The sequence below is a fragment of the Eucalyptus grandis genome, chromosome 8 (assembly GCF_016545825.1).
Source record: "Eucalyptus grandis isolate ANBG69807.140 chromosome 8, ASM1654582v1, whole genome shotgun sequence".
NCBI lineage: Eukaryota > Viridiplantae > Streptophyta > Magnoliopsida > Myrtales > Myrtaceae > Eucalyptus > Eucalyptus grandis.
The window spans coordinates 61,490,553-61,515,927 of NC_052619.1; the positions used below are offsets into that span (position 1 = coordinate 61,490,553).

The following is a 25,375-nucleotide window of genomic DNA, read 5'->3' on the forward strand; positions in this document are numbered from 1 at the left end:
AACTACTATATACTTTTCTAAAGCATTTCCAACGGGAAGACTGAAAATGCCTACATTAAAGAAGATCTTGAAGGCCAAATGATAGATGAGCAATACATAGAAACCAAATATTACTTTCAGCTATTCTCCTAGCTAATATTGTTCCTCTATTTTGTAAACTTCACTGTTGCGCTCTTGCTATATTTTTATCGTGTAAAAAATCAAGTGTACAAGAGTGATGCCAGCATCTAACTTCTGATAGTGTGATCCATCATTGGATAAGATCAATGTTTACTAATTGTAACTTAGCAGATTATTAGTGCAATCCAATACAACTTAAGGCTATTAGTGTGGAAAGTGGGCATAGGATTTTTGATAAAACCGAACTACTATATATTGTTGTGTGCTACTATTTCTCTTACTCATTCTAGCACACAATCAGCTCTCAGCATTTGAAATATTTGCTTGACTTGATTTTCATAGTAATTGCCAATTTCCGCAAAATTGTCAAAGCTTACTAAAATAACCTATTCATCTCTCCTCTAGGTAGTGTTGTTAGCCCTAACATAAGTAAAGAAACATGTATTATTTTCTAGAATGAGGTGTCATAAGCACATTGAAACATTAGGCGTGTCAAGGAATGGACTTGACAAAAAAATAAAAAAAAAAAACCTATCTACTTTGATTGTTGGGGGCAAATGATCATCTATCTTGAAGTTGAAGCTTGTGCCAAGAATTCGAATCCCAACACTCTCTCTCTCGATCTAATTCCATTTATCTACTTATGACTACTCTTTCTACCCTGGTTCCCAGTTCAATATGTCACCTAAATATGATGCGTTCCCCTCTTTCTACCTTGGTTGCTAGTTCTATATGTCACCTAAATATGATGGGTTCCACATATAAAGTCCAATTTATATATTAGGAATTGAGAAGAACAGTAGTTGGGAAAAAAACTCACATGGAATTTTGGTGATTCCAAAATTATACTTGGTATTAATGCCTATTATGATAAGTGCGAATGGTGTGATAATTTTGCATATGTCAATGTTTACAAATGTCAATATGACAAGTAGCTCATGGTGACTTGTAGATACCAAGGTCAATCTAGTGTTTTGGATAAGTCTTTGGAGACTGATTAAAGTCAAAAGGATCATTGAACTTGTAATCGCGTCATTTCATCAATACTGCAACTGAACTTATTGAATGGGATGATAACACCATGAGAAGAGGACACGTATTCATCGGGCCAGGGTGGAGTGGCCTAAACCCGAAACTGTTTGCATTTGGTGGCATGTAAAATTGAATTTGTGTCGTGAGCTTCATCCGCAAGCACATGTTCATTCTTGAAGAACAAAGCCGTACAAGATCAAGTGATTATAAACCATTTGCCAGAAGAGATGAAGAAACGAAACAGGTATAACATGACCACATAGTGGAAATGGTAATTCCACTCAGCTACTACTTATCAAGTGTGGTATGTATTTTTCTGGTGCAAGCACGTGCAGGGCTCGTGCCATCGTCCAACAAACTTGTCCTTCTCAAGTTAGAAAAGGCCGCAGGAAGCATGCATATCAAGTTGTTACGCCACACAAAGAGACAGAATCCGCAACTTTGTCAAGGCGGTTTTAATTTCATTCTGTTCAGTAAAATGAAAATTTACCCTTGACATATTGATTTTTTGGCACCTTCTTGTATTAGAGAAGAATAACCAGCAACCAAATGTTTCATGAGCAGCACAAAAGAAGCCAATAACTTAGACTTGCCTGGTTTGGTTTTATTCTAATTTAAGCTATTCTGAGTTTTATTTTCTGACTGCAGTTACAAGGAGTAAAAGAAAGCAGAGAGCTGAACGAAGCTTCATCAACACACTCGAACGAAGTCTAATAAGCTGACGGCTTCCCATCTCTCAGGGGCGTGTTTGCGTGCTTCCATAAGAAGCGGACACTGTACTCATCAATCCTGTCACCGGCAACGTCATCAATCGGTATAGCATCCGAGATCTCTTTCATGTCTTCCTCCGTAAGCTTCACTCTAAGGGAAACAATGTTATTATCGAGATTCTTAATTTTCGTCGTTCCTGCAGAAACCACATAATTTCAAAACAGAAATCCCAATTCATGTCATCTGTCAGTGAATGTCATAAAAGTTCGATCCTCACCAGGGATGGGCACAACATCATGTCCTTGATGGAGAACCCACGCGAGTGCAAGCTGTACAGGGCTGCAACTGTGCTTTTTTGCTAACTTCTCCATTCGAGCGTAAAGAATCTTATTTTTGTCCAAATTCCCTGCTTGAAACCTAGGAGTTTGCCCCTGAGAAATAAGGGTAAAAGTTAGCGAGGATTAGCAAAGAGCGCGTAGACCATCGTGGATATGAATGTGAAACATCAAAGAAAGATGTGCCCATTTAACTATTAACATACCAGAAGACTATTAGCAGGCAAGGCTTCTGTGACTCCCCTACCACCGAAGAACCCACTACCAAGAGGGCAATATGGAACAATGCCGATTCCGAGCTCCCTGAAAATTTGGACAGGCGGGCCAAAAAAATTAACGAAGAAACATCGTACCAGGCAAAAAGACTGTTTCTTTGGGAAATAGCTTAGGAAAAAATTTGAAGTCTACTCCAATGGAGGTGAACAGCAATATACCTGCAGAGCGGGAGTATTTCTTGCTCGATTTCGCGAGTCCAAAGCGACCACTCCATCTGTATGGCCGTGATGGGATGAACCGCATGCGCTCTCCGTATGGTGTCAGGGCTAGCCTCCGACAAGCCAATGTACTTGACTTTTCCCTCTCCCACCAACTTCTTCAGCTCTCCCATCTGCATTTTTCCAAAACCATTTGTTTTATATTAGTTGCTGATTGCTAAAGCCCATTTAGAGCATAGGCAATCATCCACAAATAGGAAGACTGTCAAATAAACTTACAGTTTCCTCTATTGGGACAGTTGTGTCAATCCAATGCACATAATAGAGGTCAATGTACTCGATGCCAAGGCGCTCGAGGCTTGACTCACAACATGAGCGGACGTATTCAGGCGTCCCCTTGATCACCATATTGCCCTCTTCGAAATTCACACCGAATTTGGTGGCTAGCTGCACCTCCTCCCGCGGCAACTTTTTCAATGCCTGCAATAGCGATGTAATGAAGTTTTTCTAATAACCATATAACTAAACTGTATCGGCTAAAAGACTAAATTACCGGTTTTGCATGTTTCGGTTTATTCACATTACCTTTCCAACAAGAATCTCATTGATTTTGGGGCCATATATATCCGACGTGTCAAAGAATGTTATCCCCTTGGTGAAGGCATCAGTGATGATCGATATGCCAGCTTCCTCCGAGACGGGATCATTGTAAATACCTGTGAGTCCCATGCATCCATAACCCAACTTCGAAACCTGCAATTATTTGAAAACAACAGAAGAAGAAACGGAAACCACAACTCAGGCATCTCCGCATGAAGCAGTTCAGATGAATCCACAAGAATCGAATCAACAGAAATAGTTTCAATACAAACCTCAAGACCCTGAGTTCCAAGTTTCACTCGCGGAATCGTAACTCCTTGATGCTCGGCCATCTTCAGATGATATCTTGAAGTTGCTACTTGCTGTTTTTTCTGGTTTCATGATCGTTATATTTCATGCATATTTATAGGAGTTCAGGCGGCAAGGACAAAGAAAGGGAAACTTCGAATAATGGAGTTCAAAAAGTGGCGTTTGATCATGACTTACGTGAGGTTTGCATCATTCCATACGTCAGGAGCAGTGCAAATTTTTTTAATTCTAATTTTTTCTTTTTTCTTTTAATGTCAGTCCGCCAGTCCATTGCCTTGGCGGTGGCCAGTGAAGACGTTGCGACTAGAAAGGGTCGTTGGCTCACAATAAAAAGAAAAAGTTTCAAAAAATAATTTAAAATTATAAAAATTATTCATGCAAATGTTGATTGTCACATAAAACAATGGGCATCATATCCGATCAAAATTGGCCAAAATTATGTAAACATGTCAGCGCTAGTTATTTAATTAATAGTCAAAAAATTTAGAATTAAGACAAAATTAAAAAGTTTTAAATTGACTTTGTCATTTTTTAATTAGTTTAAAACTTTTTGAACAAATTTCTCCAACGATAAATAAGGATACCGGGTGGCCCTTGCTTGGCTTTATGAACCCATACATCAACAATCATGCATTACAATGGGATTTCTGCTCAACGGTAGGGTTTATTTAGTTTGCATTCACATCTAGCAACAGAGAAAAAGACAAATACTATAGTAGGCGTCCTAGTTGGCACATCATATGTTATTTTCTTGGACTTCTATCTCATTTATAAGATAACTTGGCAGTAATATTACTAGTTTCTCGATATTTATGGTTGTGAGAGTGGTGTCGTAAAAAGAACTTGTGACATATTGGATGATGCAGATATACTGTTGCTTCTCTGCTTACATTGATGGCTCACGGTCAGACCCGTCTTTTGCGGGAACCGATAGGTCAAACCATCTCTTGTTCCAATAAATTTTCGCCATTTTGATTCATTGATTAAGAAGAGAGGGTTGGATGCAGTTCTCCTGAGCTTAAAAGGACATTTGACTTTTTATAAAATGTTTAATAACAACTTGACAGCTTCCCGTATAATGGCAGATCAAGGGAGCATGTGATGGTCCCGCGCCTCCAGTCCCAAAAATATTCATATTGTATTCGTGAATTATTCTCTTTTTTTTTTAAATAATGTAATTAAAAGGTCAGTTGAAAAATTTGGTCTCAGCTTGCCAAACCTAACCTTTTAGATTTGCAAATTGGTCACACATAATTTTTTAGGAAGCCGCTCCTCTGTCGTGGTACGATGTTGAAAACTCTCCTATTGTACCTGAGGTTTTGCATAATCCAATACGTCACGAGACTTTTCCTTCTTCTTCTTTTTTAATGAAACTTACGGTCTCTTCCATTGGTTTTGCATCACCCAATAGAAGAGCTTTTTCTTGCGGAATAAGGCAAGAAATTAATCATATAAATAGCTTCTTGATTATGGACAGAAATTTACGGGCTCCACATCATTCAATAAGCTACCTCTGCAAACCAATCTTAATATATATGGCGATTAGCATTGTATGTTTTTGTAATTAAATAAGACTATTTAGAGTAAATAAATCTCAGAGCTCATAAAATACCATCTTAAGCCCGAATGGAGTGACCTAACATCCCCAAGTTCCTGCCAAGGTCTAGCTTGCCTGACGGACCAATCCGACGCCGGCGATTGTCCAGCTCTGTTAGGCCCCTCTGGATCGACGCCTTCAATTCGTGGGACGACGTAGTTGCGGTTCTGGAATCTTAACCAAGAATCCAAGCGGTGGACAGTCCAAGCTTGAAGAGGAAAATCTTAAAAAAAAGAAAAAGGAGAAGATCATGAGACCAAAGAGGAGGCCACGTGTTGGGATTCTGGAGTATGCAACGCAGGCTTCTAAGGAGTAAGAAGAGGGCAACAAGAGGAAAAGCCTAGCATTCGCTCACCAGGATTGCTCTGTCAATCCCATCAGGGCGTTCCCCTTCCGCGAGCCGAGTTGTTCGCGCTAAATTGCAACCTGCGCCGCTGCGCACCGCTCCCAGCCGTGACACCCCCGGAGTCCTTTTTTTTTTTTTTGGGGTCAATCCTACGCTATTCTTACTCTACACTCACTCTCAGACTTTTGCCCTGCTTCTTGCATAGCCTGGGAGTCGAAACCCACTCTTGAAACTCACACGTCCCCACCCCATCCTCCCTTGAGAAGATGGGGACTTGAACCCCTCACCTCCCCCTTCCATGTTGGAAGGGTGGCCACTGGGGCGAATCCCAGTGGTTTGACACCCGGAGTCCATCCGTGCCATTTTTATATGTTTTCGTAGGTTTCCTAGGGACGCTTCATGAGCCCACCACCCGTCGCCGCTTGCCACCGTCAAAGTTGTCTGCTACCATGCCGTCGAGAAGCCGGTCGTCATTCCGGTCTTATTGTGTTGCAGTCAAATTTGGCAAGAATATTCTCAAATTAGGTAAGGTGCTTATCTTTAGTATATTCTGTAAATTTTACACTCTTATTTGAGTGATTGGATATATTATGATATATCCTATTAGATATTACAAATATTTTGTTGGATACTAAAATATTCAATTAGATGTTTACTTAAATAGTGTGATATCCACAAAATCCCAAGATGTCCCTCAAGTTAGAAAATTTTCATAACTTAACAACATACCTTGATAGCCGTCCATTCTCTAACTATGAGATACGGGGTGCGGAAAATCTTTTATATATGATGATTGAATTACCCATTTCCAAATTTGAATGGATAACCTTTCATTAATATTCATAGTCACTTGGATATGATTGTTAGATTATATTGTGTCTTTATCGAGAGACAGATTACGTAAGATTGTGGATTGCATTATTTAATTAAATATCTATCTATTGTTTGATTGCTCGCCTTAAAAAGAAAACACAAAAAATTATGTTTGAATTAAATTTGATTCTTGCTAGAATATTGCTTATTTTAGGCCAAAATTGCAAGTCTAGATTAGGTATTTTATTTATTCCGAATTTCTAAAATAAAAAATGCCAAAAATATTACTCTAGGATGTTAGATTTTCCTTTTGTTAATTTAAATTGCATTTTTTAATTATTGGGTAATTTATTTTCGATTTTTTAATTAAAAATAAAAGAAATGTATCTAATGTAGAATTAGGTCATCCCTTGCACACTATTTAGTCATTGCATGTTTAGGATCATTTAAATGTGTGACCTAATAAGATAGTTTCATTTATTATTTGCCTGTCATTAAATTAGGTCATTTAATTAATGCCGCATGACATATATTTTGCATGTTAGTTTTATTTAATTGTATGTTGCATGTCATGTTAGTATAGACTCATGTTTATACGTCATTGCATTGTATTATACATATATTAGGTTTTATTAAATCAGAGAAAATCCTAAAAAAGATTGAGTGATTGCATGTCAATTAAAAATCATATATGAGGCTGTTAATGTAAATTATGAGCAAACATTGCAACGCTTCCATAGTTATGAGGTAAGTCTTGTAATTTATTTATTACTTTATTGGATATTAAATTGGTGAATTGTGCATTCACGTGATCACCTCACTTGTTATGAAATAAGGGAAAATTCCAAAAAGGGACTTAAAGTGCTATTTTTTTCTCAAATAAGAACCCGAAGTGGATTTTGTTTCAAATAAGAACCTAAAGTAATTTTAGTTGTTTCAAATAAATGCCCAAAGTAGTTTTGGTCGTTTCAAATAAGGACCCAACCTTGCCGATCGCTCATTAGCTAAATTTTCCGACCAATCAAGGGTATTTTCGTCATTTGGCATTCCCTCCCCACCCCGCCTTCTTCCTTTTTTTTTTCTTCTGATTCTTCTTCTTTCTCTTCGCTAGTCACCCAGCCCTCGCTGACCGTGGCGAGGCCACCCTCGCCAGATCGGTCTCACCTAGGGTTGCGAGGGCCGACCTCACGAATGGCCCCTAGGTGAGGGTCGCCTTGCTTGTGGCCGGCATGGGTGGCCCTCGCTAGCGAGGGCAACCATCACCTAGCCCTTTATGGGCATTGCCGGTGTTTGGCCAGCCATTGGCGAAGAGGAAGAAGAAGAACCAGAAAAAAAAAAAAAAAAAAAAAAAAAAAAAAAAGGAAGGAAAAAGGGGGAAAATGACAAATCACGAAAATACCCTTGATTATCAAAAAGTTGAGTCCTTATTTGCAATTAACATAACCATTTCAGGCCTTTATTTGAAATAAACATAATTACTTCAGGTTTTCATTTGAAACAATATACACTTTAAGCCATTATTTGAGAAAGTAATGCCACTTTAGATCCTTATTTGAAATAATATCCACTCTATGTCCTTATTTAAGGGAAAATGGCACTTCAAGTCCCTTTTTAGAATTTTCCCATGAAGTAATAAAATGAACTTTTTTTTTTTTTTTTTGGTCAGAAAATGAACTTAAATTGCCTAATAAACATTTTTTTTTTCATGAAAGGAATATTAACAAAAGGATATTATAAAAATCTAATGAAATCAAGTCCTTATACTGAAAATCTCTAGTTCGTAGAATAAAAGTAATTCTCCTATTATTTTACTTAGATTTCTAATCAATCTACCATAAACTGAGTAGTAGCACTCCATATTAAAAATGATTTGCATTTTAAGAAAATGAATATTGAATTGCAAATTGGTATGGAATTGGGAGAGCTTAGGTTAAATCTAAACTTAATAATCTATTAGCCGAATCCCTAAATGGTGCATTGCAAGGGTAAGATTGCAACAGGTACTAAATTTGATAAAGTGTTTTTGAAGGTCTTTGGAGACTAAAAAAGCTGAAAGGATCATTGAACTTGCAATCTCATATCATTTCATCGATACTTCCATTAAAGGTGGTCAACCGATTGACTAATAATTTGCACATCCTAATGATGAGATTTGGATCGTGCTAATATCAAGTCACGAGTGACGATGGGAAATTATTCATCTAAGTATGACCGTCGATGATACAGAAAATAAGCCATTACAAGCTTGAAATCTGCATAAAAAAAAGCTAGAAAAAAATTGGAAAAGCAACTAACAGCTTTCAACATCAACCCGAGTACAGTGAGTTGACATCTGCAGTAGACCCTATTTTAGGAAATCTACAGATGTCAAAGGAAACGATTATATGGCCAATCCCAATTCTGGCAAGGGTCTCCATTGCTCTCAAGCGGCCATCTTGATCTTCTTCAAAGTCTCTAGTCGGCTATTTGAAGACGTCTATGAAAAGAGGACCGATCAAGCATGAAGAGGTTGGAAAAGTGAAATACTAATAATACTATAGTTGTAATTTGTTATCAGATAGGAAATCTTCGCTGTTCTTTATCTGATATTACCAGTAAAGGTTTCTTATTGTATTGTAATTACAAACAGTCAAGTGTACAAGTGTAAAAACAGTCTGTGTCCTAATAGTGTAATCTATCATGTAAGAGCCTAGTGGTAACTTGCACTGCAAATTACTAATAGAATCCAGCCTATGTTAATGATGTTATTTGGAAAGTGCACATAAGTTTGAGGATAAAGCCGTGCCACTATAAATCGTTATGTGCTTTACCTTTCTAGCTCATTATCTGTGGTATCTGTTCACTATCACCACAAACATTGATTATCATCTCATCTCACTTTCTTATTGCTTCTGACAAATTCCGTGAAATATTTTCATAATCCTCATTAAAATTATTCGACCTGCTCTAGGACGTATTGTTACCCCAACCAGTACTAACAAATAAATGGAATTTAGAAATATTGATTTACTTACTGAATGGGATGATAACACCATGAGAAAAGCACACGTATGTATCGGACCCGGGTGGAGGGGCCCTAAACCTGAAACTGTTTGCATTTAGTGGTATGAGAAATTGAATTTATGTCGTGAGCTTCATCCGCATGCACAAATTTATTCTTGAAGAACGTAGCCGTACACGAATTGGAAAATGAGGAAGATTATAGGAACACCGATCAACCTTTTGCCAGAAGAGGTGAAAGAAACGAAACAAGTTTAACATGACAACATAGTGGAAATGATAATTCCAGTCAGCTAATACTTAGCAAGTGCGGTACGTATGTTACAGATGCAAGCAGTCGCAGGGCTCGTGCAGTCGTCGGACAAATTTATCCAGCTAGAGTTAGAAAAAGCCGTGTACGTATGCATATCTGATTGTCTGTTCAGCGGTATAAATATTTGCCATTGACATTTTGATTTCTGGCACTTTATTGTATCAGAGAAGAATGACCAGCAAACAAATGCTTCATAAGGACAAAAGAAGCCATTAACTTAGAATTGTCTGGCTTGGTTTTATTCTTATTTAAGCTATTCTGAGTTCTTTTCTTACTGCCGTTACAATGATCAAAAGAGAGCAGAGAGCCAAACAATGCTTCATCAACACACTCAAAAGAAGTCTAATAAGCCGACGGCTTCCCTTCTCTCGGGGGCGTGTTTGCTTACTTCCACGACCTGCGGACATTGTGCTCATTGCTCCTGTCGCCGGCAACGTCATCACCCAGTGCAGCATCCAAGATCTCTTTCACGTCTTCCTCAGTAAGCTTAACTCTCAAGGAACCAACGGTGACATCGAGATTCATAATTTTCGTTGTTCCGGCAAAACCGGCGTCATTTCAAAACAGATACTTAATTCATGTTCTCTGTTATGATGTCGTAAACATTCAATTCTCACCAGGGATAGGCACAACATCATCTCCTTGATCGAAAACCCACGCGAGCGCAAGCTGTATAGGGGCGCAATTGTGCTTTTTTGCTAACTTCTCCATTCGAGCGTAAAGAACCTTGTTTTTATCTCTAGATTTCCCGGAAAGACTTCCCTTTCATTTCTATTTCTTAAATCCATACTATTTACTATATTGTCAATTCTTTTACTTGTTGATTTAAGAAATCTTCTCTAAAACGAAACCTTGTATTTTCCATATTTGTGCAATATTACTTTATAACGTGAAATATATTTGATAAAGGGTACTAGGATGCAACCGTCTTACCAATATCTTTGCATGGGTCCATCACCTTCCGCACTTGATAACTGGGGATAACATCCTTCTCTTTTCACGCCTCACCAGGATTAAGCTGGAAACACACAACCACCTGCCTTCAATCAACAGCACTCCATGGATCCATACGCTATTGAGAGAGATTGGATATCAAAGGAATAATTGTATAATTTGTGCAAGGGAGGGATTTATTCCGTATGATAAATATGGTTACAACTGTGCAGTCCTAGACCCCAAAGTACGACAAATATGGTTACAACTGTGCAATCCTAGACCCCTAACGGTTCTAGCTGCTCATAATAACTCTATCTAGAAAGTAACTATGAAGGAAAGGACTAGAGAAAGCTTCCCAATCCTTGGCAGTCGGGTTTGCTTGCTCGAATGCTCGAGGGTTCCGATTGTGTCCTTCTTTCCGGTTGCATCTCCCTATTACAGCTCAAGGAAGGATTCATTACATTTATTGAAAAGTAAGAAGTAGTTGGATATACCTACCCACGCATGGCTGCGTTGGTGGGGCGTTCCCCCTTGAACCAAGAGAACTCCATATATGCTCCGTGATTTAAGTGGAGGGGCCCCGGCGGTAGTTTGCTGGGCCAGTCTCCCCCGAAGTATAATCGATACTATGCTCCCGTAAGATGAGCTAGGTGTTAGCTGGATTCACTTCTATGTGGAGGAAGCCCAATGAGTTGCAAGCCCAAAAAAGGCTTGAGCCCATATAATAAGTTATATGAGGAAATATGGTTTCTCACTAACTATATAAAGAGGTAGTAGCAGAAAAGGAAATAGTAACAAGAGAAAAAGAGAAAGCAGAAAATCTGGGGTTTTGGGCAATATCTAATTTACATCAAGCTAGCGTCAAAGGTCGATTCGTGGTCCGATTGAGCTGAAATTTTGTTAGCATGTTTGTGGCGCAATTTAATCGAATCTGAACGGTTTGATTTTTATTTGAAGCTCCATACATCAGGTTTTTCGTGGATTGATCAAAACCTGCGTTTTTTGTCAGATTTATCCTTGATCTCTTGTGAAGTTCATGTGTATTGCCAAGAATTATGTTCTTGAGGTGTTTACTGCTATGTACCTCTAGTATTTGCTAGAGAAGAACAATTTTATTGATAGTGAAGATTTTCAGGTGGACTCCGATCCCGTGGTTTTTTTATCTCCTCACATCGAGGAGGTTTTCCACGTAAAAAATCATCTTATGTTCGCGTGCTTGGTATTTATTTTACTCTACTATATCGACTCCTATTAGGTTTACACAAGAGGGGAGATTATTTTATTCCGCTGCGTTGATTCGATATTGTTCGAATTATTACCGTTCTCCCATCAGAGTGGTATTAGAGCATTAGGTTATTGCTTGATTTTTCTGCCTTGTGTTAAACAATAAAAACGAATATGAGTAGAATGGTTACACTGAATGGTTCGAATTATCATATCTGGAAGGGGAAGATGGAATTTTTATTTGCCTGTATTTGCTGAGGAGAAACCAGATAATAAAACTGATGTTGAATGGTCTATATTTCATCGTCAAGTGTGTGGTTATATCAGGCAGTGGGTAGATGATAATATTTTGAACCATATTATTGAGGAAACACATGCACGCAGTTTATGGGATAAGCTCGAACAGTTATATGCTCGAAAGACTGGGAATAATAAGTTATTTTTGATAAAACAGATGATGGCTCTGAGATATCATGATGGTACTCGTTTGACTGATCATTTAAATCTTTTCAAGGAATTATAAATCAGTTGGCTACGATGGGAATCAAGTTTGATGATGAGATACAAGCACTATGGTTGCTTGGTACTTTGTCGGACTCATGGGAGACGTTCCGAACATCTTTGTCTAATTCTGCCCCGGACGGTACAATTACCATGGATTTAGCCAAGAGTAGTATTTTGAATGAAGAGATGAGAAGGAAGACACGGGGATCGTCCTCTTCACATTCGATGCCTTGGTTGTTGAGAAAAGGGGAGAAGTGAGTCTCGAGGTCCGAGAAATAGAGATAAAAGTCGAGACAAAAGCAGAGGTAAGTATAATAAATTTGCTAATGTTGAGTGCCATTATTGTCATCAGAATGGACATATTCAGAGGTTTTGTCGCCAGTTAAAAAGGGAGAAACAAAATGAGAAAGGTAAAGAGAAGAAAAGTGATGATGACAGTGATGACAATCGTGTCGCTGCACTTAAAGAAGACTTTCTCACTATTTTTTATGGTGATGTGGTGAATTTTGTTTCTCATGAGATCAGTTGGGTAATTAATAGTGGTGCATCTGTTCATGCTACATCTCGTAGGGATTTCTTTACATCATACAGGTCAGGTGACTTCGGATCTGTGAAGATGGGAAACAATGGACTAGCTCAAGCTGTAGGCATCGGTGATGTGTGCCTAGAAACCAGCAATGGCACAAGGTTAGTATTGAATAATGTTAAACATATACCTGATATCCGCTTGAATTTGATTTCTACAGGCAAGTTGGATGATGAGGGGTATTGCAGCACATTCAGTAATGGTCAATGGAAACTTACCAAAGGTTCTCTTGTTGTGGCTAGAGGTGAAAAATATTATTCGTTATACATTATGCAGGCAAAGTTGTCTACAGACAAAATTAATGCAGTAGATAGCGAAGATGCAGCTTAGTTATGGCATAAGAGGCTCGGTCACATCGGTGAGAAGGGTTTGTCAATATTGGCCAAGAAGAAGCTCCTTTCGGATTGAAAAGTTTAGCATTAAAGAAGTGTGCTCATTGTTTAGCGGGAAAACGAACGAGTTGCATTTAAAGCTCCCCTCCTTCAAGAAAGTTAGGTATCCGGATTTAGTGCATTCGATGTTTGCGGTCCTATGAAAACAAAATCACTTGGTGGCTCTCTTTATTTTGTTACCTTCATAGATGATTTTTCAAGGAAAATTTGGATTTATACCTTGAAAACTAAAAATCAAGTGTTAGATGCTTTTAAGCAATTTTAGGCTTCAGTTGAGAGATGGACTGGAAAGAAATTGAAATGCATCAGAACTGATAATGGGGGAGAGTATATTGGACCTTTTGATGAATACTGTAGACAACAAGGTATTCGACATCAAAAGATACCTCCCAAGACGCCTCAGTTAAATGGCTTAGCTGAGAGAATGAACAGAACACTGGTTGAAAGGGTAAGATGCTTACTTTCACAATCAAAGCTATCTGGATCCTTTTGGGATGAGGCTTTAAGTACAGTTGTGCATATATTAAATCTTACTCCATGCGTTCCTTTAGAGTTTGATGTTCCTAATAGAGTTTGGACAGGCAAATAAGCTTCTTATGATTATTTGCGTGTCTTTGGGTGCAAAGCATTTGTGCATGTTCCCAAAGATGAGAGGTCTAAACTTGATATGAAAACGTGATAGTGCATATTTATTGGTTATGGACAGGATATGCTTGGCTACAAATTTTATGATCCACTTGAAAAGAAAATTGTAAGAAGCAGAGACGTTGTGTTTATGGAAGATCAAACAATAGAGGATATTGAGAAAGCATAGATGATTTCAGCACCATAGGTTAGTGATAATCTGGTTGATTTAGATCCAGTTCCTCTTACAAATATTCCTACACAGGTTGATGAAGAGCAGCAGGAAGTCAATGTTCCAAATAACGCACATGTTCTGAACATGTTGAAATAGATAATACTATTCCTGAACCGAGACTCAATTAGATGTTCCCTTTGGATGTTCCAGTCCGGAGATCCGTTAGAGACCGACGACCTTCCACCAGGTATTCTGAAGATGAGTATGTATTATTGGAGAAAGCGGGTGAACCAGAGTGTTATGCGAAGCAATAGAAGATGAGTACAAAAGCAATTGGTTCGATGCTATGCGAGATGAGATGCAGTCACTTTATGATAATCATACTTTCGAATTGGTGAAGTTACCTAAAGGTAAAAGAGCTTTGAAGAACAAGTGGGTATACAGGTTGAAGCAAGATGAACATACTTTACAACCACGGTACAAAGCTAGATTGGTTGTTAAGGGATTCGGTCAGAGAAAGGGTATTGATTTTGATGATATATTTTCTCCGGTAGTGAAAATGTCTTCTATCCGTGTGGTACTAGGCTTGGCAGCTAGCCTAGATTTAGAAATTGAGCAAATGGATGTTAAAACGGCCTTCCTACATGGTGACTTGGAGGAAGAGATATACATGGAACAACATGAGGGTTTCAAAGTGAAAGGGAAAGAGGATTATGTGTGCAAATTGAAGAAAAGTCTCTATGGCCTAAAACAAGCACCGAGACAGTGGTATAAGAAATTTGTGTCAGTTATGACAGAATAAGGCTATAAGAAGACTTTCTCGAATAACTGTGTGTTTGTCCAAACATTTTTTGATGATGACTTTATTATTCTCTTGCTTTATGTTGATGATATGCTGATTGTTGGCAGTAATGCTTCAAGAATTGAGTTATTGAAGAAACAGTTGAGCAAGTCTTTTGCCATGAAAGACTTGGGCTTGGCGAAGCAGATTCTTGGCATTAGAATTACCCAAGATAGAGATGCTAAGAAGTTATTTTTGTTGCAAGAGAAATATATCGAGAAGATCCTTTAGAAATTTTACATGGACAAGGCTAAAGTGGTTAGTACTCCTCTTGCTGCCCACTTTAAGTTAAATATGATGCAAAGTCCTATGACTGATAAAGAGAAGAAAGATATGGAAAGTATTCCATATGCTTCAGCTGTAGGAAGCTTAATGTATGCGATGGTATGTACACGCCCAGACTTAGCACATGCAGTTGGCGTTGTTAGTCGCTATTTGTCAAATGCAGGTAGAGAGCACTGGAATGCAGTGAAGTGGATTATGAGGTATCTTCGGGGAACTTCAAATTTGAAACTCAGTTTCGAGACCGGGAAACTTGAGTTAGTTGGATACACAGATTCCGACTTGGCATGAGATATTAATACTTGTAAATCTACTTCTGGTTATTTGATTTCTTTTGCGGGTGAGCTGTGTCATGGAAGTCAAGATTGCAGAAGTGTGTTGCACTTTCTACAACCGAAGCTGAATTTATTGCAGCGACTAAAGCTAGTAAAGAGATGCTATGGATGAAGAAGTTCTTAGAAGAACTTGGGTTCAAGCAAAAAAGGTATGTGCTATTTTTTGATAATCAAAGCATAATTCATCTTGGTAAGAATTCATCTTTTCATTCTAGATCAAAACATATTGATGTTAGATATCATTGGACAAGGATGTTCTAGATGAAAAGTTGTTGGAACTTGAGAAAATTCATACGGATCATAATGGCTCCGATATGATGACAAAGACTCTACCAAGAGAGAAGCTTGAACATTGTCATTTGATAGCAGGGATGGTGAATCCCTCCACATTGTCGTGAGGGGGAGATTTGTTAGCTGGGTTCACTCATATGTGGAGGAAGCCCAATGAGTTGCAAGCCCAAAAAGAGCTTGAGCCCATATAATAAGTTATATGAGGAAATAGAGTTTCTCACTATCTATATAAAGAGGTAGTAGCAGAAAATGAAATAGTAACAGGAGAAAAAGAGAAAGCAGAAAATTTGGGGTTTGGGGCAATATCTGATTTACATCAAGCTGGTGTCAAAGGTCGATTCATGGTCCGATTGAGCTGAAATTTTGTCAGCATGTTCGTGGCGCAATTTAATCGAATCTGAACGGTTTGATTTTCGTTTGAAGCTCCATACATTAGGTTTGTCGTGGATTGATCAAAACCTGCGTTTTTGGTCAGATTTATCCTTGATCTCTTGTGAAGTTCAAGTGTATTGCCAAGAATTATGTTCTTGAGGTGTTTGCTACTATGTACCTCTAGTATTTGCTAGAGAAGAACAATTTTATTGATAGTGAAGATTTTCAGGTGAACTCCGGTCCCGTGGTTTTTTATCTCCTCACATCGATGAGGTTTTCCACGTAAAAAACTTGGTATTTATTTTACTCTACTATATCGATTCTTATTAGGTTTACACAAGAGGGGAGATTATTTTATTCCGCTGTATTGATTTGATATTGTTCGAATTATTACCGTTCTCCCATCACTAGGCTGAATCCTTGGTATCAAAATAAAATAAAAAAAGTAGTTGGATATGACCTACTACTGACACATGGTAGATAGGCCTTAATTACTATGCAATCCTAATTATAGACTCTTCTTCAATCATCATGTCAGAAGAGTCAGTTGAGCAGTTGAGGGCGGTGCGAACTTTACGGACTCCACATCATTCAGTAAGCTACTCCCGCAAATCAACCTTAATATATATGGCGATTAGCATTGTACGCTTTTATGACTGCAAATAGACTATTTTAGAGTAATTTAGTCTTAGAGCTCATAAAATTCCACCTTAAAATCATATGTGCTAGGCCCAAAAGGAGTGGCCTAAACCTGAAACCGTTTGCTTTTGGTGGCATGAGAAGTTGAATTTACGTCGTGAGCTTAGTCCACGTGCAATGATGAATGCCGTCGATGAACTGGAAAATCAGGCAGACTTACATTCGGAACAACCTGAGTTATCAATGGAAAATGTGAAGGTAACCGATCCGTCCCCATCACAAATGCGACGGAGCTTTGTCCACCTTCAATTTTTCCTCGGAAACCGACTTGTATATCTGGTATTTTACGAAAAAAATTCTTAGTTATATCCCAAAGTGATGAAGTTTTTTTTTTGATCGAAACATATAAGTATTATTTATGCATTCGTCAAAGTACATCCCGATGCTATTGCATCAGCAGCAACAAGATCCTGCAAAATGTAAGGGGTAAAGATGTTCCAATTATGGGCTAGGTCAAGTCTGCCATGGGCCTTGGCGGCCCAGTCGGCTGCTCCATTGGCTTCCCTGCGACAGAACTACAGACGCACGCTAGGGTATTCGGGGAGCAGAGCTGCAATTTTGTTGAAGAGCGTTCTTTCTTCCCATGGTGGCGTCTTCTTCCCGTGGACTGTATCGATCAAGATCTGACAGTCAGATTCGATTACTATCTTTCCTGTGTAGATGCCTTGATTCCTAAGATGATGCATAGTGAAGGTAAGCGCTTGAACTTCCGATTGAAAAGCTGAGGCTGCTGGAAACCGCTTGGTGAAGACATCTGTTAGGATACCTTGATGATTTCGACTAACACATGCCATCGTTCCTTCTAAGATCCGTCGATATTGCATTTGAGGAAGTCAAGTGCTGGAGTTTAAAAGGAAGAAAAATATGCAGTTGGCCAAAAAAATAAAGTACAGAATAACAAGAGAGAAAAAAAGAAGTAATCAAAACCTGGATATATTGAATTATTATTTAACAAATGGACTATGCAAATGTTCTTTTACCGATTATATCGGAATTGTGTCAAATTTTTGTGCTCAATTTTCATAAATAAATAAATAAATAATGAACCCAATTTGGGCACCAGATATTAAATTATAAATTCCACCATCTAGTATGACGCATTTTACATCCCTGGATGTAAAATAAAAAGAAATCAAATTTTATGAATTTGTGATGTTAGGATATGACCAAATACAAAATTTTGCAAAGTATATCTTCCCTTATTTTATATATTCTATAAAGAGTTGTTACGTTTGATCATAATCAAGTACACAAATGATATCATAAAATGGATTTTTGTGTAGTTTTGCAATTAAATTACCTAGTTTTATCTAATTTTACAATTAACAAGCATATTCTCTTATTAAAAAAGATGCAAACATATACTAAATAAACTTACTGAAAATTGATCTAATCAACACGTTCTACATCATGTGTCAACTAAAATTATAATCAACCAAATTTTAGATCTGCATTCACTAAATCACGTAGCTTTAATTAGTAGGGCAATTCCATTTTCACATTTCTATAACCACAAAACTATCACAAACACATTTATGTCGGCCGCCTCCGCTGGTCATTGGTTGCCGGTGGTCAATGCCAGAGATTGCCAATCCCACTGCCAGTCAAATCATAATCTACGATGTTTATAGTATTCTCTTAACTTTGTAGACTCCGGATTTTCATAGCAATTAAGCGTTGAAATTTCGTAAAAATATAAAGAAAGATTTGTAAATTTTCATGTCAACATAGTGGACATGATAATTCCAGTCAACCTAACAGTAAGCAAGTGTGGTATGTAAATTTTGGATGCAAGCAGTTGCAAGGCTTGTGGCGTCGCCATCGTCGGACTAATTTGTTCGGCCACATTTAGAAAAAGCCCTCATAAGCATGCATATCACGGAGAGAGGAAATCCGCAGCATCGTGTAGGCAGTTACGATTTCATTGTCTGTTCAGTAGAATGAATATTTGCTGTTTACATTTTGATCTCTGGCACCTTCTTGTACGAGAGAGGAATAACAAGCAAACAAATTTTTCATGAGCACCAGAAAAGAAGGCCATAAACGAAAGAGAAAAAATTGTTATTATCATAATTACATATTACATCAATATATATCGTGTGAGCATTAGGGCTCACTATCAATAAAAAGACTAAAGTACTCTTCAACACTTCCCTTCAAGTTGGAGCATAAATATCAAAGAGCCCAAACTTGTTACATAAAGTAGTCGCTCTACTACCTTGCAATGACTTAGTGAAATGATCGGAAGTTGGTCTTCGGTCCGCGTGTATTGAAGTGTTATTTCATTGTTCTGAATCTTTTCTCGCACAAAATGGCAATCTACTTTAACATACTTCATGCGCTAAAAAGAAAAAAGGATTTGAAGCAATATGCATAGCAGACTAATTATCACAACACAGAACTGAGGAAGCTAAAGATGGCATGCTAAGTTTGGATAACAACATCCTCAACCAAAGCAACTCAATAGTCAAATGAGCCATGGCCTAATATTCCGCCTTGATCGAGACACCCCCTATTGCTTCTTACTTTTCCAACTCACAGGATTGCCTCCCAATAACACACAATAGCCACAAGTTGATCTCCTATCAATAGGACATGCAGCCCAACCAACATCAAAGTAGCCAATAATACTATAATGTCCATGATTCTTGAACGAAATCCCTCTACCTGGTGCTTCTTTCAAATACTTAACAACATGTAACACTGCCTCCCAATGTGTAGTGTGAGGAGCACTCATTAATTGACTAACCACACTAACAATGAAAGAAATATCTAGTCAGGTGATAGTTAAATAGTGGAGCTTATCCACTAACATTTGATACCTACTTGAATCATGAAATAAGTCTCCATGTTTTGCATCAAGTTTCACATTAGGATCCATTGGAGTATCAACAAGCTTAGCTCCAAGAAAACCATCCTCTCTGAGGATATCAAGAACATATTTCTATTGTGATAATGAAATACCATCTCGTTAGTAGGCCACATCAATGTCCATGAAATACCGCAAACAACCCATATCTTCTTCACTGAACTCTGTCTGAAAAAAAACTATTTCAACTTGTGCATGCCCACAAAATCACTATCAATGATGATAATATCATCTACATACACAACTAGGAGAACACCCCTTACAAAGGAAGTGGAACTAAACACATAATGATCCATGGTATAATGCCTCAAACCAAACCACATAACTGACCACTGAATGATCAAACCAGGCATGAGGAAATTGTTTCAACCCATATAATGCCTTGTGCAGGCGACAAACACTAGTAGACCTCCCTTGAGCAACAAACCCTGAGTGCTTCATGTATACCTCATCTATCAAGTCACCATGAAGGAATGCATTTTGAACATCAAGCTAATGGAGAGTAGAGAAATGAAAACACAAACAGAAGGTATCTTTGCTACAGGAGAAAACGGATCATCGTAATTAACTCCATAGACCTAAGTATAACCTTTGGCAACCGAAAGCACCTTTAGACACTCAACAAAACCATAAAGTTGAAACTTCACCGTGAAAACCCAACGACACACCACAACCTATTTGTTGGTAGGTAACGATGTAAGATGCCGTGTCTCATTATCTTATAGCACCCGCATTTCATCCTCCATAGCCCACCACCAACCTGGTTAAGCAAGGGCCTCTGCAATAGGACTTGGCATAAACATAGTAGATAAAGAAGCAATGAACAAGGAAAATGTAGGAGAAAGACAATCATAGGATAAAAACTAAGAAAAAGGGTGATGAATGCTCCATATATACCTCATCTACCAAGTCGCCAAGAAGGAATGCATTATGGACATCAAGCTAATGGAGAGTCCAATCATATCGAACAACAAGAGAAACAAAAACACAAACAAAAAGTATTTTTGCGACAGGAGAAAATGTATCATCATAATCAACTCCGTAGGTCTGAGTATAACCTTGGGCAACTTAATGCGCCTTTAGACACTCATCAGAACCATCCAGTTGAAACTTCACCGTGAAAACCCAATGACACCCCACAACCTGTTTGGCGGCAATTAACGGTAAGATGCCATGTCCCATTATCCTATAGCACCTGTATTTCATCCTCCATAGCCCGCCACAAATTTGGATAAGCAAGGGCATTTGCAATAGTACTTGGCATAGACACAATACATAAAGAAGCAACAAACGAGGAATATGTAGGAGAAAGACAATCGTAGGATAAAAACTAAGAAAAAAGGCAACGAGTATGTGCATGACAAGACAAATCAGTACAGGGGGTAAATTGGGAATTGGGTTGACCGATGTAAAAATGCATACCTTTGCTTTATGCAATGGAAATATTACTAGTGGGATCGGGCTCAAAAGAAACTAGCGGATCAAAGGCCAAGGCATAAATTGGTGGAGAATCATGCTTATCTAACGCGGGCGGCGACCATACTACCTCACATTGAATAGAATGACGTCGTTGATAAGTCATCTCGGTGAACTAAAAATCGAGCAATATCCTAGGTATACCCGACAAGGGGATAGGTTGTAGAGAGGCCATGTCCAAGGACAATGTATCTTCAGAAGGAGTCGCCGGTTGAGTAGTGGAGGAATAATATGACCGATCCTCGAAAAAGGTTACGTGTGCTGAGACATAGAACCGTTGACTAACTAGACTATACACTTGTATCATTTCTGAGTTCGAGAGTACCCAAAAAACAAACACTGGTTAGCCCGTGGATCGTGCTTATCATGACCACAATATAGCCAAATACACAAAGTGGTAGATAAAAAAGCGAACTCATAGGATCGAAAGTAGAGAAAAGTATGCCCCACAAAGCACAGAGGATGGGAGACAACTTATAAGATAGCATGCAGTAGGAATAGCATGCCCCAACGTTTTGGGGAGGTTCATATGAAAAATTAGACAACGAGCAAGATCCAAGAGATCTTGGCGATTTTTTTGTTCCGCCACCCGATTTTGCTAGGAAGTGGACTAAAGGTCTAATGCAGAATCCCAAAGAAATGATTGAACACCAGAGGAAATAGCCATATATTCTTTGGCATATCAAAGTGCAAACATAAATACGATTTGATTGAGAATCTCTAAGTAAAACATATAGAAATAGGAATCAACTTCAATTCAATCTTTTGTCAAATATAACCATGTTACACAAAAATAATCATCCATGAATGTAACAACATACTTATAACTAGATATATCATTGACACGATAGGTTCCCCAAATTTCATAATAGACCAATTCAAAAGGACTTGACACTGGACATGGGAAGGAAAAGATACTCGATGATGTTTGCCAAATTGACAAGCATCGCACTGGATAGGACTCATAAACAATGAAACAAGAGAAAAATGACAAATTACATCATCATATAGAGTGTGAGCGTTAGGGCTCACTAACAATGAAAAGACTGAACTACCCTTCAACAAAGCCAATAACGTAGACTTGCCTAGTTTTTGTTGTATTTTTCACTAAGCTATTCAGAAATTCATTTCCTGAACTCAATTACAAGAAGCAAAAGAGAAGCCTAGGATGCTGAGAATTTCCCATCTATTGGGGGTGTGTTCGCGTACTTCCATGACAAGCGAGCAAAGTGGTCGACAAGCTTGTCGCCGGCAATTTCATCGATAGGTATAGCATCTGAGATCTCTTTCACGTCTGCCTCCGTGAGCTTCACTCCCAAGGAACCGATGTTATTATCGAGATTTTTTATCTTGGTCGTTCCTGCGAAAAGCGCTCAATATAAGAACAGAAACCCAGTTGCATGTCATCTGTTAAAGAATGCCATTTTATCAGATTCTCACCGAGGATAGGCACAACACCATCTCCTTGATGGAGTACCCATGCGAGCGCAAGCTGTACAGGGGAACAATCGTGCTGTTTTGCTAACTTCTCAATTCGAGCGTAGAGAATCTTGTTTCTGTCCATATTCTCTGCTTGAAACCTGGGATACAGTTCCTGAGAAATGAGGTGAGAAAAAGTTAGCAATGAGGATTGGTGAAGAAGCGTTTAGACCATCGTGTACATGAAGTGAAATATTCAACAAAGGAGCCCCTTTAACTATAAACCTACTGGAGAAAGATGTGCCGGCACAGTTGCTGTGACTCCTCTGCCGCCAAAGAACCCACGACCAAGAGGGCTATACGGAACGATGCCAATTCCGAGCTCCCTGAAATGGAGAGGCGGGCTAAAAGATTAAGAAAGAAGTGTTGAACGAGTCAATGTTTCTGGTTTGTTTTTTATGTGTTAATAGTCTATTAAGCACTTCTATTATGTGGATTGGTTGCTGTACGTGTGAAGTTAGTGGGTTGTGGTGGTTATTTGTTTTTATAAAGCCTATATAAAGGCTATGTGTCAGTTTTTATGTACGTGGTTCTGCAGACGGTTCCTCTGTTTTTGTGTATATCAGTATCTCCTCTGTTCTCCTCTGTTTTTAGCGCTGCTCTTGTGCACATTTGTATATCTGCATCTCCACTGTTTTTTTAACAAGAAGAGACAAACGTACGAAGCAGAGAAGGCTCTTCTTTGGAGAACAACTTTGCAAAGGATTAGAAGTCCTCTACACCGGCAGGAAACAGCAACGTACCTACAAAGTGGGACAACTTCTTGCTCGATGTCGCGAGTCCAGAGTGACCACTCCATCTGTAAGGCCGTGATGGGATGAACTGCGTGCGCCCTCCGTATGGTGTCAGGGCTAGCCTCAGACAAGCCAATGTACTTCACTTTTCCCTCTTCCACCAACTTCTTCAGTTCCCCCATCTGCAGTTTTTCAAAATCATTTGGTTTTTTGAATTTCTGATTGCTAAAAGCCTGTTTTGAGCATCAGCAATTATCCACAAACAGGAAGAGCTGCTAAACAAACTTACAGTTTCCTCTATGGGGACCGATGTGTCGATTCGATGCACGTAGTAGAGGTCAATGTATTTGACACCAAGGCGCTGGAGGCTCGACTCGCAACATGAGCGGACATATTCAGGTGTCCCCTTAATCACGACATTGTCCGCTTCAGTTTTTGCAACACCGAATTTGGTGGCTAACTGTACCTCCTCCCGTGGCAACCTCTTCAGCGCCTGCGACAATGACGTCACAAAGTTTCCAAATAACCATGTAAGTAAATCAGTCAGCTAAAACACTAAATGACCAGTTTCGTGCGTTTCAGTTACTTCGCATTACCTTTCCAACAAGAATTTCATTGATTTTGGGTCCATAAAAATCCGACGTGTCGAAGAATGTTATCCCCTTGGCGAACGCGTCAGTGATGATTGCTGCACCAGCTTCCTCAGGAACAGGATCATTGTAGATTCCGGAGAGTCCCATGCAGCCGAAACCCAACTTCGAAACCTGCAATTATTCAAAAACAAAATAAAATGAAGAAGGAGTTGCGGAAAGTCATACATTTTAGCACGAAGAAGCTGAAATGAATCCACGGGAATTTAACCAATCGCAAACCATAAGACCGGTGTTATGAAATTTTGATTTTGTACATACACCATTAAAATACGAAGAAGAAAGAAGTAGTTTGGATGCAAACCTCGAGACCCTGCGTTCCGAGCTTCATTCACGGAATCCGAACCCCGGCCATTTTGCAGATGATATGTTGAAGTTGCTACTTGCTGTACTTTCTGGTTTCTTGATCTGTCAATTTTCGTGCATATTTGTGGGAGTTTGTTGAGGTGACAAATACAGTGATAAAGAAAGGAAACTTTAGATTATTAAATAGTCAAATGCCATTGACCAGGACCCATCACGTAAGCATATGCGTAAGAGCACTACTTTGTTAGATACAAAGGGGTGAGTATAGTTCTAAGGTAGAAGCTATAACCTAAGAATCGAACCAGTGAGAACCTATAGGTTCCTTATCCAAAGCATGCAAGGCCCATCACGTAAGTAGATACACAAGAGCTCTACTTTGATGGATACGAGAGCTGAATATGGTTCCAGGCAGAATGTAAAACCTAAGAACAAGATTAGTGGAAACCTATATGTTATAGGTTTCAAGATATGCATAGTAGTTTCGGATTCTAAAAATTGAGAAATTTATTCTCAAGTTGGAGGAACTTGAAACCTGAAATCTATAACCTAGAATCTAAAACAAGTATTAATATTTTTCTTGGTTCATGACTTCACGCAATCCTGCGATATTCTATGACATTTGATGATGAGTGTATAACTTGGAAGCACTAGTCTAAGCTTTCATTTTATAACTAAAACTTTTACTTTATTAATGTTCATTTTATATAAGTTATGATAGTGAATTGTAGTAGCAAGTGGTGATTATTAAATGTTTTAATTCACTACAATCATTTAATTAATAATATGGGGGGTAAATCCTAAAACCGACCCTAAAACTTGAGACCTAGAACCTATGATAGAGTAGGTCCTAGGTTTTAGGGTATGCATGATAGGTTTCAAATTCCAAATAATGAGAAACTTGTTCTAACAGTTAGATATCATATTTCAAGTAGAACATATACGAAACCTGAAATCGCTCATCCCTAGATATATACTACCTAGATACTTCGG

General features: G+C 38.5%; 2 protein-coding genes across 2 annotated transcripts; both read right to left on the bottom strand.

Moving 5' to 3' along the window:
* Positions 1-1,380: 1,380 nt before the first annotated feature.
* LOC104415449 (probable aldo-keto reductase 1) lies at positions 1,381-3,602 on the bottom strand. The gene is made up of 7 exons (XM_010026738.3): positions 3,505-3,602; positions 3,218-3,385; positions 2,912-3,112; positions 2,633-2,805; positions 2,405-2,501; positions 2,141-2,294; positions 1,381-2,059 (listed from the first exon to the last, which is right to left on the bottom strand). The coding sequence occupies exons 1-7, from the start codon at positions 3,562-3,564 to the stop codon at positions 1,863-1,865; spliced, it is 1,050 nt and encodes a 349-aa protein (XP_010025040.2). The 5' UTR covers positions 3,565-3,602; the 3' UTR covers positions 1,381-1,862.
* An 18,436-nt stretch (positions 3,603-22,038) lies between these two features.
* Positions 22,039-24,496, bottom strand: LOC104415450 (probable aldo-keto reductase 1). The gene is made up of 7 exons (XM_010026739.3): positions 24,384-24,496; positions 24,026-24,193; positions 23,719-23,922; positions 23,439-23,611; positions 22,925-23,021; positions 22,657-22,810; positions 22,039-22,576 (listed from the first exon to the last, which is right to left on the bottom strand). The coding sequence occupies exons 1-7, from the start codon at positions 24,408-24,410 to the stop codon at positions 22,380-22,382; spliced, it is 1,020 nt and encodes a 339-aa protein (XP_010025041.1). The 5' UTR covers positions 24,411-24,496; the 3' UTR covers positions 22,039-22,379.
* Positions 24,497-25,375: the final 879 nt, after the last annotated feature.